We start from the raw sequence: 14,339 nt of genomic DNA, 5'->3' as shown, positions 1-14,339 counted from the left end.
GTTAACAAATTGTTTTGTACCAGTCCTTTGTCCTTACTCATATATAAATGCATACCTCTATATATATATAATTCACGATAACTCTGATTGATGTATTGCTTTATGTATTTATATGGAAATTATTGTAGAACCTGGCCAGGTAACTTGTATTGCTTCTTATTGTAAACTGTTGGTAAAAGTATTACTAGGGTTTTTTATGAAAAAATTCATTTTTTATACACATAGAAATTAAACTAATTCAGAGAAAATTAAAATAAATAAAATATAAATATTTTTTTCTATACCTAAGGAGTGCCTTGAATATTTCCGGATCTTGTCTCTTTATTTTTTGTTTTGTTATTTCTCTGGAAATGGCACCGTGCAATCTGTATTGCATTTTTTAGGAAATCTTATTGGATAAAATTCTTCTATATTCTTACATACAAAAAATATGGTGAAATCCTGTCCCATGTAAAACCCCCTCAAAAAACAAGGGGGCACTCCCTCCGACTGGAAAAAAAAAGGTTCAACCTGCATAGGCGACAAGCTTTCATTACTGTGAGAACTGTGAATCTATGGAATAGTCTACCGCAGGAGCTTGTCACAGTAGACGGCTTTAAAAAAAGGCTTAGATAATTTCCTAGAACCAAAAAATATAAGCTCCTATGTGTAAACATTTTTTACTTCCCTTTTCCCATCTCTTGGTTGAACTTGATGGACATGTGTCTTTTTTCAACCGTACGAACTATGTAACTATGTATGGCACCGCCAAACAGGGTAGAACCCTTTTAACAATTTTTGGGGTGTGAATTAGCATATCTGGGGAAAAATTTAAAATTTTTACTTTGCACCATCTGCAGCGCATTTAATTATGATTTTTTTTTTTAAAGTTAAACAGTTAGTATATACATGATTACACATTGTTCTAATTTTTTCACAAGTCAGGAAATATTATAAATTAGATTCTAATTTATAACATTTCCATGTGCTGGTCACTAAAGGGAGCAATTCCCAAAATTGCAGCATTGGCATGTGGTAAAGCAACCTCATTGCTTTATGCTGCAAAATTGGAGAAGACACACTCGCTCTAGTGAGCTCAAACAATCCCCCTCCTTTATCCTGGCTAGTGCCAGAAGAAAGGAGGGGGTTGAATGTTCAAACCTCCTACACTGTGTGCCGCCATTTTTTGAGCGAATGCACAGTGTAGGAGGATTAGATAAAGTGGTAATCACAAAATATAACACGAACATACACAAACATAACTTACCTGCTCCTGCCGCCGGCGCGGCCTCCGCTCCTAGTCCTTGCTTCTGAACACATGTCCGGAAGCCGCGACCGGAAGTAGTCATCTTACTGTCCGGCCGCGGCTTCCGGTCCACATGAAAATGGCGCCGGATGTCGCTCGGCCGAAGACCTTCCTTTTGGCCGTTCCCACACAGACGGCGTACGCTATAGTGAATGGAAAGGCTCCCGTTCGCATTCACTATGGGGATGTATGTGCCGTATTCCATCTCTGTATGTGTCGTTAATCGACACATACAGAGATGAAAAAAAAATGGCAGCCCCCATAGAGAAGTAAAAGTTAGAAAAAAGAAAAAAGTACAACACAAAAACACAAATAAATAAAATTTATTTTAATAACATACTAAAATCAAAAACATATAAAAAAATTTTTTTTCGTGACACCTTCCCTTTGATAAATGCTTTGAGGTGTGTAGTTTCCAAAATGGGGGTCACTTATCAGAGGTTTCTTTTATTACCTCACATCAGAGCCCTGCAATTGTGAACAAATACTTTGTAAATCGCCAAATTAGGCCTCAATTTCGCATGGTACTCTTTCACTCTTGAGCCCTGTCGAATGTCCAGGCAAAAGATTAGTGCCCCATGTAGGGTGATTCTAAAGCCGGGAAACACAGCATAATAATTAGAGAGCTGTCTTGTTAGGGTGGCACAAGCTGGGCACCACATATTTGCATATCTATAGAAAAAATCCCATTTTCACTCGGCAACATCGAGTGCACACCAATTTCTGCAAAACACCTGCGGTGTAAACATGCTCACTACACCCCTAAGTGAATACCTTGAGGGGTGTAGTTTCCAAAATGGGGTCACTTCTGGGGGCTTTCCACTGTTTTGGTCCCACATGGGTTTTGCAAATGCTACATAGCGACCAGAAACCAATCCAGCAAAATCTGCAATCCAAAAGCGAAATGGCGCTCCATCCCTTCTGAGCTCTGCCAGGTGCCCAAAAAGCAGTTTATGACAACATATGGGGTATTGCTGTACTCAATAGAAATTGCTGTACAAATGTTGGGGTTCTTTTTGTAAGAAAATGAAAAATTTTGTGCTAAAGCTACGTCTCATTGGAAAAAAACGTAATTTTTATTTTCACTGTCCAATTTAAATAAAATCTATGAAACACCTTTGGGGTCAAAATGCACACTAAACCCCCAAATTAATTCCTCAAGGGGTGCAGTATCCCAAATGGAGTCCCTTTTGGGTAGTTTCCACTGTACTGGTACCTTAGGGGATTTTCAAAAGTGACATGGTGTCAAGAAACCAATCTAGCAAAATCTGTGCTCCAAAAGCCAAATGGCGCTCCTTCTCTTCTGATCCTTGCCGTGTGCCCAAACAGCAGTTTATGACCACATATGGGGTATTTCCGTACTCGGTAGAAATTGCTTTACAAATGTTGTGGTTCTTTTTTTCCTTTATTTGTTGAGAAAATGAAAATTTTTTAGCTAAATCTACGTCTTATTGTTTTTATTTTCACTGCCCAATTCTAATAAATTCTATGAAACCCCTGTAGGGTCAAAATGCTCACTACACCCCTACATTAATTCCTCAAGGGGTGTAGTTTCCAAAATGGGTCCACTTGTGGGGGGTTACCACTGTTTTGGTCCCTCAGGGGCTTTGTAAATGTACATGGCCTCCGCAAACCATTCCTGCTAAATTTGAGCTCCAAAAGCCAAATGGCGCTCTTTCCCTTCTAAGCCCTGCCGTGTGTCCAATCAGCTGTTTATGATCACATGTGGGATATTGTTTTACTCGGGAGAAATTACTTTACAAATATGGTGGTGCTTTTTCTCCTTTAGTCCTTGTGGAAATGAGAAAAAATTAGCTAAGCCTACATTTTCTTTGAAAGAATCTAGATATTCATTTTCACGGCCTACTTCCAATAATTTCTGCAAATAAACTGCGGGGTCAAAATGCTCACTATACCCCTAGATAATTTCGTCAAGGGGTGTAGTTTCCAAAATGGTTCCACTTGTGGGGGGTTACCACTGTTTTGGTCCCTCAGGGGCTTTGCAAATGCGACATAGCCTCTGCAAAACATTCCTGCTAAATTTGAGCTCCATAAGCCTAATGCCGCTCTTTCCCTCTTGAGCCCTGCGAATAAACCTGTAGGGTCAAAATGCTAACTATACACCCAGATAATTTCCTTAAGGGGTGGTTTCCCAAATGGGGTCCTTTTTGGGGGATTTCCACTGTTTTGGCACCACAAGAGCCGTTCAAACCTAACATGGTGCCTAAAATAAATTCTAATAAAAAGGAGGCCCAAAATCCTCTAGGTGCTCCTTTGCTTCTGAGGCCTGTGCTTCAGTCCAGTAGCACACAAGGGGGACACATGTGGGACATTTCCTAAAACTGCAGAACCTGGGCAATAAATATTGAGTTGTGTTTCTCTGGTAAAACATTGTGTTACAAAAAAAATGGATTAAAAATGAATTTCTGCCCAAAAAAAAAAAAAAGACATTTGTAAATTTCCCCTCTACTTTGGTTTAATTCCTTTGAAAAGTCTAAAGGGTTAAGAAACTTTCTGAATGCTGTTTTGAATACAATGAGGGGTGCAGTTTTTAAAATGGAGTGACTTATTGGGGGTTTCTAATATATAAGGCCCTAAAAGCCACAACTGAACTGGTCCCTGAAAAAATAGCCTTTTGAAATTTTCTTGAAAATGTGAGAAATTGCTGCTAATGTTCGAAGCCTTGTAAAATTCTAGAAAAATAAAAGGATTTTCAAAAAACGATGTCAATCTAAAGTAGACATATGGGGGATGTTAATTAACAACAATTTTGTGTGGTATAACTGCCTAACTTACAAGCAGATACATTTAAATTTAGAAAAATGCACATTTTTGCAATTTTTCACAAACTTTTGGTGTTTTTCACAATAAAATACTAAATGTACCGAGCTAATCTTAACAGTAACATAAAGTCCAATGTGTGACAAGAAAACAATCTCAGAATCGCTTGGATAGGTAAAAGCATTCCGAAGTTATTACCACATAAAGTGAAACATGTCAGATTTGAAAAATGAGGCTCTGTCAGGAAGGTCAAAAGTTGCCAAAGCGGGAAGGGGTTAATATGAACACGATTGGCTGTGATATAATTGAAGTCAGTAATTTGTGCCATGTACCACAATAAAATGGTGGTTAGTATTTTTGGCAGTTAATGGCAGGCCAAGCATGCTAGTCTATATACATTTATAGATTTTATATAAGATGTTTAGATTAGGCGTTATGGCATTTGTATATCTTAAGCACTGATGTGATGAGATTGTCGTGAAAATACACAATGTCCTTGGCTTTTTGTTTTTATGGATGTTTTTAAATAATGTGAAAAACTGCTTTCTATATTATATGTATTTGATACATGGTGTTATATATTGACCATTTCTTGCTTTACCTTGTGGGATACAACATAGGTTTATTATATATAAATTCAAAAAAAGAGACGATGACCAAGGCAAATATCATTAAGAGATCTTTTACTGGTAGAACCAAGCAATTTTTACAATACTGCTATTTACATGCATTAACATCACTTTGGAAAAAAGCTAGGACTGCAATAAGGCACGGGACAATAAATACGCACGGGAGGGGACAGCCAGGCTTCGTCTGAGGGATCTAAAGCTTTCATTTGTCCCTCATAGTTTTAAGAAGCAAAAAACAGGGGACCTGCCCAGGTGTAAGAATTGTAAGGGGCTGAACAGAACGGCATGGATGTGGACCACTCAAATCACAACCCAGACGCATCATCAGCAAACAGTACTTCAATGTAATTCACACTGACGGAGCGGCTTCTTGTGCTCCCCGGGGGAAAACATATTACAGGGTAGAGGTTGCTTCCTGCTTTATAAATGTACCTATAGAAATGTAAACAATTGTTTGATCCTAGACCGTAGTGGGAAGTTGCAATGGTCTCACCTCGCAGCTGGATTATTACAAACAGTCCAATAAAACCACCAATTACAACAGGTCTATGCTACATCAAGTATACTTTATCCACAACTAACAATTTACATACTGAGCCTGAGAAAATAGCGTTCATATTAACACAAAGTACAAAACTCCACAGTCATCTGACATGTACAGGTAGAGGCCCAAATCAATTCCCACGGTCTTAAAGTCTTTAGGCAAAGGACAGATGAGCCTTGTTGAAGATATTTAGACTAGGGCTACAGGGCAACTTGTGGCCGCGCGACATACGATTGTAGTGGTGGGCTGCTACATTGCAACTAATTATAGTGAATGTGGTCGCGGTGCGACCTGCAACACAACAGTCAGCAGAAATCCAAACCTGCTGGATTTCAGCGTGACCCTATTCACTGTCAATGGTTGCAATTTTAGCAGCGTGCCATTGCGTAGCCCTAGCCCAAGTCGCCGTGCAGCCCTAGCCTAACTGCTCACAGTCTGGTAGCATAATGCCTGTCACAATCCACACGAGGTAGCACATCAATGAGAAGGACTGCTACAGTCACAATTGGCTTTTGCAGCATCTAGAAAAACATCAGGCTTTAAAAGTATCCAGTAAGAAGAAAATTAAAGCCCTTGGCTCATTCGAGACATGGATATATCTGGTCTCTGACTGGCAGCAGTAATTCCCAGGGCTCATTTATGATTGGCTGATTGCGATACATAACTGGTGGCAGGGATAACAATGGTCTATGGATCAAAGGTGGTCATGATGGTTAGAAGACTTCTGAGATCAGCTGCTGTTATAAAGCACTGTGCTGCAGTAACACTAGAGCTGGCCTGTGCTTTAAGGGAGCAAAATGTTCAAAAGTCATCCAGACTGGGCCACACAAGCAGTGAAGACAGATCCTAGTCCGCACTGACAGGAGGGGGGTTCAGCTCTCGGATGGCATGGAGGATTCTCTTCATGTGACCTACTTTTGTCACTCCCAACTCCTGAAGAAAAAAAATCGAAAAGGTATTAACTCAATATCACGATTACAATATTGGGAGATGTCCTAATGCAGAAAACCATAAAAAACGTAAGCATATAGAAACGCGTCTTTCAACTAGCTGCAAAGCATGGTAACCATTTTCTTACTTTTTTAGTTATGCGAGTGATAATTTAGTTATGAATTTGTCAATTGTATCCATTTCATTGGACTAAATCTTTCTATCAATTTAATAATATTTCACGTTTTAGATGTTTAGCATTCCATATAGTAAGGAGGAGTGCACAAACTATTATCATGCACTTGCGCCCCAAATATGCCTTATTTCACTGCATCTACAATTAATGCTACAGGCCGTATTAGCAATATGGCGTACACCGAACATATTAATAGTGTAAAATGTACTAACTAAAGCTAAAATAAGCAACGATGATAATCCAAGTGACAACTATAGTTTACATTAGATAACTACGGGGACATATAACATTGTGGCTTGTCTGCATCCTGCAGGGATCTGGTATTTTAACCTGCCCTTGTCTTAGTATGGCTATCTTCAATGACACAAAGTAATTTTTAACCCACTTACAGTGATCTCGTAAGGCCCTGTTCACACAGAGTTTTTTGGGCGCTGATTTTGAAGCACCAAAAAACGCCCGACAACGCCTCCTATTGATTTCAATGGGAGGCGGAGGCGTTTCTTCCTGTTCGCAGTTTTAGTCGCTCGTGGGGGAAAAAAAGCGACATGCTCTTTTTTTCCTGTGGTTCCGTCTCTGACCTCCCATTGAAATCAATGGGAGGCAGAGAAAGCATTTTTTGCGCCGTTTTTTTGGCCGCAGCACACAATGGCCGCGGCCGAAAAAACGCAGCGAAAACCATGGCAAGAAGGTGCAGGCAGGTCAAAATCTGCTCAAAATTCCTGAAGGAATTTTGAGGCACATTTTGTCTGCCTGCAAAATACTCTGTGTGAACAGGACCTAAGACGATGAGGACCCTTGATGCGGGTTGTGAGTTTGCATATTATGGCCATGATAACATCTTATACCATTTAATTCATGATTATGTAGGATGCAAACCAGCCTTGTTGTGAAGTTGGGGGAAATGGGGGATCAGTACTTTATGTTGTATACTTATAAGGTGCTGGGTAGACTGCGTGACCTCATAGTAACATGCGGTTTTACCGTTAATCAGTTCGTTTTTCAAATGCTTGATAATATCCTTGCAGTTTTTGCAGGTAACCCACCGCATGGACATTAAGAAGCATTTGTTGGGCCACAAAGTAGTTTGATGATACTCTACCTCCTGAACATGGCAGCCAAGACCATTGCAAACAGATCTAACTTAAACGTAATGCTTTTGCAACAAATTGAGGAAGACAAGAACATAGACATGTTGGCAGATAACAGGGCTCACTGGCATTAACACAGAGCACATCAACATTCAGGTGTATGGTAGAATAGCAATAACATGCTGTGATTGTATGCATGCAAGCAGAGCACAGAACAAGAGGGTGCTGAAAACAGGTAACATACTGTCATTGGTCACAAGACTTAGAAATGTGGATGGAATAATAATGTTAGACATGCCATAAATGGTTGTATATTGTAGAGACAGGGAGACATGTTAACAGTTGATATCATGCACTGACTGAAGAGCAATGACTTGTAGGGATCACAAAGTGGTCAAGGTCACGGAGGTCTAGTAGTAATAGTGTTGGCAGTATACGATAACATGTAAAAACATTGGATCAGTGCAATTCTGGTACTATAGAGTGGTATAGTATTTGGGTGAATGGTGCAAGGGTTATGTTGATAGGCTGGGACATTCTATCCTTTTATATGGTGTAGGGTGCTGGTAATATACTGTACTCAGGAACCCTGGCAGACATACGGTGCTACTTACATGTCACAGTATGTGTTGCTAATGGATCAAGAGCACTGCTTGTAGTATAGGGGAAGTGTCTGGCTGCAAAACGACATCAAATTTTTTGGTGTAAAAGCCAGTGAAAAGTCAAGGGCTGGTATTACAAAGCTGTACTAAGATGGTGTGTATAATACACAAATACTATATAGTAGTGCTGGCAGCAATAGAGGAAATTCATGACTGTATCATGGAGAGAAGTGTTAGTTGAACAGGTGGTGCAGTTGATGGTGAGATACAGAAAATGCAGAATTGAGGCAGAACATGCAGCGTTTGGTTGCAGAGAATGCATTAGACATAGACCAAGAGCAGAGGAGGTCCGGACTCCAATTTTGGTCTAACATCTGTTAGAGATACCTTGAGGTCTCGGCGCTCCAGATGTAGGAGCTCACAGCCTCGGATGTCATGGCGAATAAAGACCTCCTTGTACTCAGACAGACTGAGACGCTCCAACCAAAGAGACACCTCCTCCGTCCCCCAAAGGTGAGCTGTCAGAAAGAGTCCCTCAGTAAGAAACCACATCCCAAAGCAAAGAAAAACCACATCCCAAGATAAGGATTACCCACAGTCCAGAGCAGAGGAATCTAATTGCAAGATACTGTGATCATGGGAAGACACACATCACACAATAGCTTGTTACATAATTACAAATATTCCAGTATTTTTATATTCAGGTGTAATTCCAGAATTCTAGATGTGTAACTCATTACACTACAGGCGCCCCCCAACGTCAGCTTCATACATGGTCTACATAGTTGTAGTCTCTTATTAGTAATACAACGCCTGTAAATCTATATGAGCTTGTCAGAACGATTCATTTTGAATTAAAATATCACTAGATCTATTGCTGTCTAATATGAAGATACTAATACACACTATTATACGAATTCACACGTATACAGGTAAAGCTAGCAGTGTATATAGCTACATTTCAAGATTGGGAGGAACACCAAGTAAAATAATTATTGCCCAATAAGGCCACACTATCGCGTGTATAGTTACCAGTACTTAAAAGCTACGTAAACCTTTGAACACATTTTAAAAAAAATATAAAAAATTAATCATGGTGTTTTAAGCAACTTTTTAATTGTTTTTTACTAAAATATATTTTTTTAACTTTTTGAGATACAGCTTCTATGTATCCTCTATAGAGAACAGATGTATCTTGCACTCAAACCCGAATCAGTCAGGTCAGCGGAACTGATGGCTTCAGTGACAGCAGGTCCTGTGTGTCTCAGACACACAGGATCCAGCTATTATCGATTGCATCAAAGTTATGAACCTAAATGTGATCAATAACAGGACGCAGGACCCACAGTATGTACCCCGGATACATAGAAGCTATATCTCAAAAAGTTAAAAAATGTTTAATTAAAACCAATTCAAAAAGTTGCGTAAAAACACCATAATACATTGTTTTATTAAAAAAAAAAAAGTTCAAAGGTTTACATAGCCATAAAAGCTAAAAGGTGTAAAATACAGTATATTCTCCAGTGATCACAAAATTATCTCAGATCACATATGATTAACATATGAAGCTTTTACTTGCTAACTTGTATAAAACAGCTCTTTTTTTCTGGGTTAAGAGGATTTTTATTCACAAGCTTAAATGCATTTTTAACACACAAACCATCTTTTTAGCACAATTATTTTCCTATGGGTTTCCCCCTATGTAAGTAAGAACACATTAATAGTTTGTAATATAATTTTCTGATAAATATCAGAATATTCATTTATATTTAGTGAAGGTTACCAACCTCCGTTCACATTCCTGCACAATGTTCACTTAGGTGTTGTGTGACAGAAGACCTTCTTGAAATTACTTATTTAAAGCCATAATTCTCATCTACATTTCTGCTGTCTCTAAAGAATGTCTATATGGTTCAGCAATTGTGATCATTATGAATTCAGAAAAGAGTAAAAAATATTGTAGTCAGGCATCATAGTTTGATGATCTGCCACACCCCAAACTTAGAGGAGAAACCACAAAATAAGACTGTAAGGGTCAGTTCACACGTTGCGTAAATACTGCGGTTTTTCCGTAACGGAATTAGTTGCGGAAAATCCGCAGCAAATACAGTAGCAGCAAAGTGGATGAGATAAAACAAATCTCATCCACACGCTGCGTAAATACTGAGCGGAAAAAACACTAAGAAATCGATCTGCGGTGCAGAATTTTATTCCGCCGCATGTCAATTGTATTTGCATAAACGCTGCTTATTTGTTGCGTGATTTCCCCATTGAATTCAATTGGGAGGTAAAGCTAAATGCTATTTGTTGCGTTTTTTGCAGCGGGTTCGCAGCAAATCTGCCGCAAAAACCGCAACTCAGGAAAAAAACAACAACTCATACTTACCCAGAAGTCCTCACTCCAGCGCGGCCTCCTGGGGTGACATTTCATGCCATGTGACGGCTGCAGCCAATCATAGGCTGTAGCGGCGGTTAAATGGGATGAAACATCATCCTAGGAGGCCGGCCTAGATGACGTAAGAGGGTCGGCCTCCTGGGATGATGCTTCATCCCATGTGACCGCCACTGCAGCCAATAACAGGCTGCAGCGCTCTCGTGGGATGAAACGTCATCCTAGGAGGCCGGCCTGCTAGCAGTTTTCAGCGGCGGACATTCCGGGTGAAAGACCGCACCACAGTTTAATGTGGTTTTTCGCCCGGAATTCCCTGCGGCGCACAGGGTGGACATGCTGCGTGCTTTTACGTAGCATATCCACCCGTGTGAACTCAGCCTAATTGTGAGGAGTTATCAAATATTAAAAAAAATATACATCTTTTTTTTTTTCCCCTCTGCAAAAATACAAAAGAGTAGAACCTCTTTTTCTTTTCTTGAATATATGCATTAAGGCTATAGGCTGCTAAAAAGATACTAAACACAAAGCCCCCTACATTTTTTTTTTTTGCGGAGATCCTTTCCTGTAATTGGCAAAAAATATGCAAAAATAAAATACAGCAGTTTCGCTCGGCCCTATAATTTTATAATTTCTTTATAATAATAATAATAATAATAACAATAATTAAAAAAAAAGGTTTAACTACAAGACAAAAGTCTGACCAATTTATAAGATATACTAGTTTTCATAAAAGTCTTCTTCAGCCTCATATTATATCAGTGTGGCATCCTCTACTGTGAATGAAACTTGCTGTAAGTATCAATTTCCCACGCAGCTGACGCTGAACTACACATTTACCAGATGGTCCCGTGCTGCTCCGGGTCTCCTTGTTCTTAGTATTTTTCTCTTTTTTAAACTTGTTCACCAATCTGAAGCGACTGCTACGTCTTAATTTGGAGTAATCAAGAGGACCCTAAAGAGAAATCACAACCATCAGCTGCAAGCAAAACATAAAAGTAATACACTGCGGACTAAAAAACGAAATACAATTAGGAACACGTGTATGAATAAATGTTTGTCCGCTGTTAAACAGGGTAGATTGAGACTATGCTAAAGGAACACTAAACCTAGAAATAAATGTATAAAGTGAACATAATATAAAGTTGTCCGCACTCTTTGTTTCTTTCAGGAACATGCAGAAGATCCTGCAGACTGGCAGTCTTGTAGAAATATTGCAGGGAGCACAGGGGTTAATGTTCTGCTGATCTGTTCAATTTCAGCCTTCGACTGGGGGCAGACTTTGCAAAGGGATAGGGCATAATGATGTAGCAGGCTCCTGCTACAGCCAGTTGTCTTACTGCCAGACACAGGATTGTGTGGAGGAGTGGGAAATGGCTGATCATCTGGTACACATGGAGAATAATTATTTTTATATCTCTCAGTATTAATTGTAATATGAGACAAAATATGAACGAAGGAAAGCAGGAGATAAAGAGAGGAATGTTTGCGATTTTTTTTTTTTTTTAGCTTTATTGTGCATTTTGTATGTTTAGTGCTTCATTAAGTTATCAAGCATGGGTAACTGATTATGTTGTACTATGTATTTTGATGGGATGCTGCCTGCTCACGGACTACAATGAGAGTTCCCTATTAAATACAAATTAGCTCTCCACCGGAAGATGCAAAATCATATCTCTAGCACCACCTATTAGAAATAGATTCCTTGTAAGTCAATGTCCAACCGATAGGAGAGCCTTGAAACATGACTAGGGATTTTAGCCAAGCCAGAATCCCCTCCAAAATGAAGAAAACCCAATCTGTAGACAGTTGATTTGGGGCTTTTGACCATCGTTAATACAGAGGGATAGGCCTTCGACGTAGCGCTCGGGGGTGCTGGTTCTCATTGAAAACACGCAGCTGGTATAGAGTTACACAGGCAATGCTCCATGGTAAAAAGTATACAAATTAGCTCTTCACCAGTAGAAAGAAAAGCATCTCTCTAGTGACACCTATTGTGGGTTAAAATCCTCAGACATGTTTCTTCCATGGGTCATACATTGACTTACAGGGAAGCTATCTCCAATAGGTGGCACTAGAGAAATGGTTGGGGGTCCTGAGGTGGTGGTCTCCAGTGGTGTTTTGGAACTTAGTAGTTTATTTGGCAATACTTTGGGTCTGTGCATGAATTGCTAGTGTGGTCACACTAATTTATTTAGATTTGTTGTGTGTTTAACACATTACATTGTTGGGTACATACTTGCTTCTTGCTTGTGTGATTTCTTGTGCCTTATTTAAGATTGAGCATCGACCTATATATTGTCCCATTGGCACTTTATTGGTATTTTTGTCTTGCAGCATATGTACCTATGACTTGTTGATTGCACTTTAGAACTATTGACTTTGTATTGTATACTATTACCTGTGACTACCACCTCAGTCTGTTTTTTGTGATTTTGACTGATTTTTATTGAGACAGCTGTTATATATATTTTTTTGTTGCCTGATCTAATAAATTATGTGTTGGATCACTATAAGGTATCGTGGTATTAATTTGCATGCTTGTTCCCATGGAGCATTGTCTGTAAGACTTTTTACCAGCTGTGTCTCTTTAAAGAGGCTCTGTGACCAGATTATCTGTGCCCTATCTCCTACATAATCTGATCGGCGCTGTAATATAGATAACAGTGGTTTTTGTTTTGAAAAACAATATATTTTTTTTAGCATATTATATCCAATTTTAGATTTATACTAATTAGTTTCTTAATGCCCAACTGGGCGTTTTTTAACTTTTGACCAAGTGGGCGTTGTAAAGAGGAGTGTATGACGCAGACTTCTCTCCATTCATGTCCATCTGTATTACACACTTACTGAAGTGTCTTGAGAGTGAATAGACATTGCCTCCAGCCAGGACGCAATGTCTATTCACACTCCCGACACTTCGGTAAAGTTTCTGTGGGACTTACTCACAGCACAGCGTGATCTCGCGCTGGTGACAGAGCCTATTTAATAAGAATCAGCACCTCTCGAACGCTTTCCTAATGAAAGAACGTGCAGAAGAATCTAAAATACTTACTTCTTCTTCTCCATGCTCTGTGTTCTGGAACAGCCATGGGATGTCAGCAAGTTTCCTCAGCTCCTGCTCTGTGTTGCTGAGGGATGTTATCAGCTGTTCTTTCTGAGGGGGATCCAACAACTTCAGGAGACAAAGGTTAGGGAAAATGTTCCTTAAACGGTTATCTAGCCTTGTGTGTCAGTTTCGCATCTTTCTGGCTTTATCAAAAGTACAACCAAAATGACACTTCCTACTTGTTAAAGGATTTATATTATGTTGGGTACCAGAACTGTGATGTCACATCAGCCAGATCCATAAGGAGAAAAATGTGGGAATTTCAGGCTCTACTCACCAACGCCATCTTTCCAGTAAGCAGAAGCTCTGTCTCGTTCAGTAAAGCTCGAACATTAGTCACCATTTCCATAACATGAGTGCAGCTTAGACCCTGAAACAACATAGTACTGGGAACCATTAGGAAACAGATAAATATTACTACTACTAATTATTATTATTTTTTTATATTTATTATTATATTTTTATGATTGATACAATATCTGGAAAAAGGAAAGGGGAACTTATTTCATTTTTTTTTGTTCTTTTAAATGAAACATTTACATTAACTTATACCCATTGAAGTCTTTAAGTCTTGTATTTCCGAGATCTACGACATTATCCTGCCAGGCGCCCCTGGTTCCTGACAAATGAGCTACATTGTTATGAGCCACTTGTGATTCTGCATAGGATATACCCCCCTGCTAGATAGCAAATGATCCAGCAGAGCTAGGTTGTCCTATGAAAGCTTTTGAGTTGCCCAAACAATACCGTTCAAAAGTTTAGGGTCACTTAGAAATTTCCTTATTT

General features: G+C 39.3%; 1 protein-coding gene across 2 annotated transcripts in view; it reads right to left on the bottom strand.

Moving 5' to 3' along the window:
* Positions 1–4,742: 4,742 nt before the first annotated feature.
* The window catches only part of DGKD (diacylglycerol kinase delta), a 109,447-nt gene continuing 99,850 nt past the window's right edge, over positions 4,743–14,339 (bottom strand). Inside the window, exons 26-30 of one of the 2 annotated variants that reach the window (XM_075861394.1) lie at positions 13,831–13,923; positions 13,500–13,619; positions 11,285–11,399; positions 8,443–8,573; positions 4,743–6,172 (exon numbers count right to left, since the gene is read on the bottom strand). In XM_075861394.1, coding sequence (XP_075717509.1) covers positions 6,086–6,172; positions 8,443–8,573; positions 11,285–11,399; positions 13,500–13,619; positions 13,831–13,923 — 546 coding nt within the window. In that variant the 3' untranslated portion in view covers positions 4,743–6,085. The remainder of the gene's footprint in view (positions 6,173–8,442; positions 8,574–11,284; positions 11,400–13,499; positions 13,620–13,830; positions 13,924–14,339) is intronic. The other variant, XM_075861395.1, reaches the window with a different exon arrangement.

This window comes from Rhinoderma darwinii, chromosome 4 (assembly GCF_050947455.1).
Source record: "Rhinoderma darwinii isolate aRhiDar2 chromosome 4, aRhiDar2.hap1, whole genome shotgun sequence".
Lineage (NCBI taxonomy): Eukaryota > Metazoa > Chordata > Amphibia > Anura > Rhinodermatidae > Rhinoderma > Rhinoderma darwinii.
The sequence above is the reverse complement of the archived record's forward strand: the minus strand, read 5'-3'. Positions and strand labels throughout refer to the sequence as shown.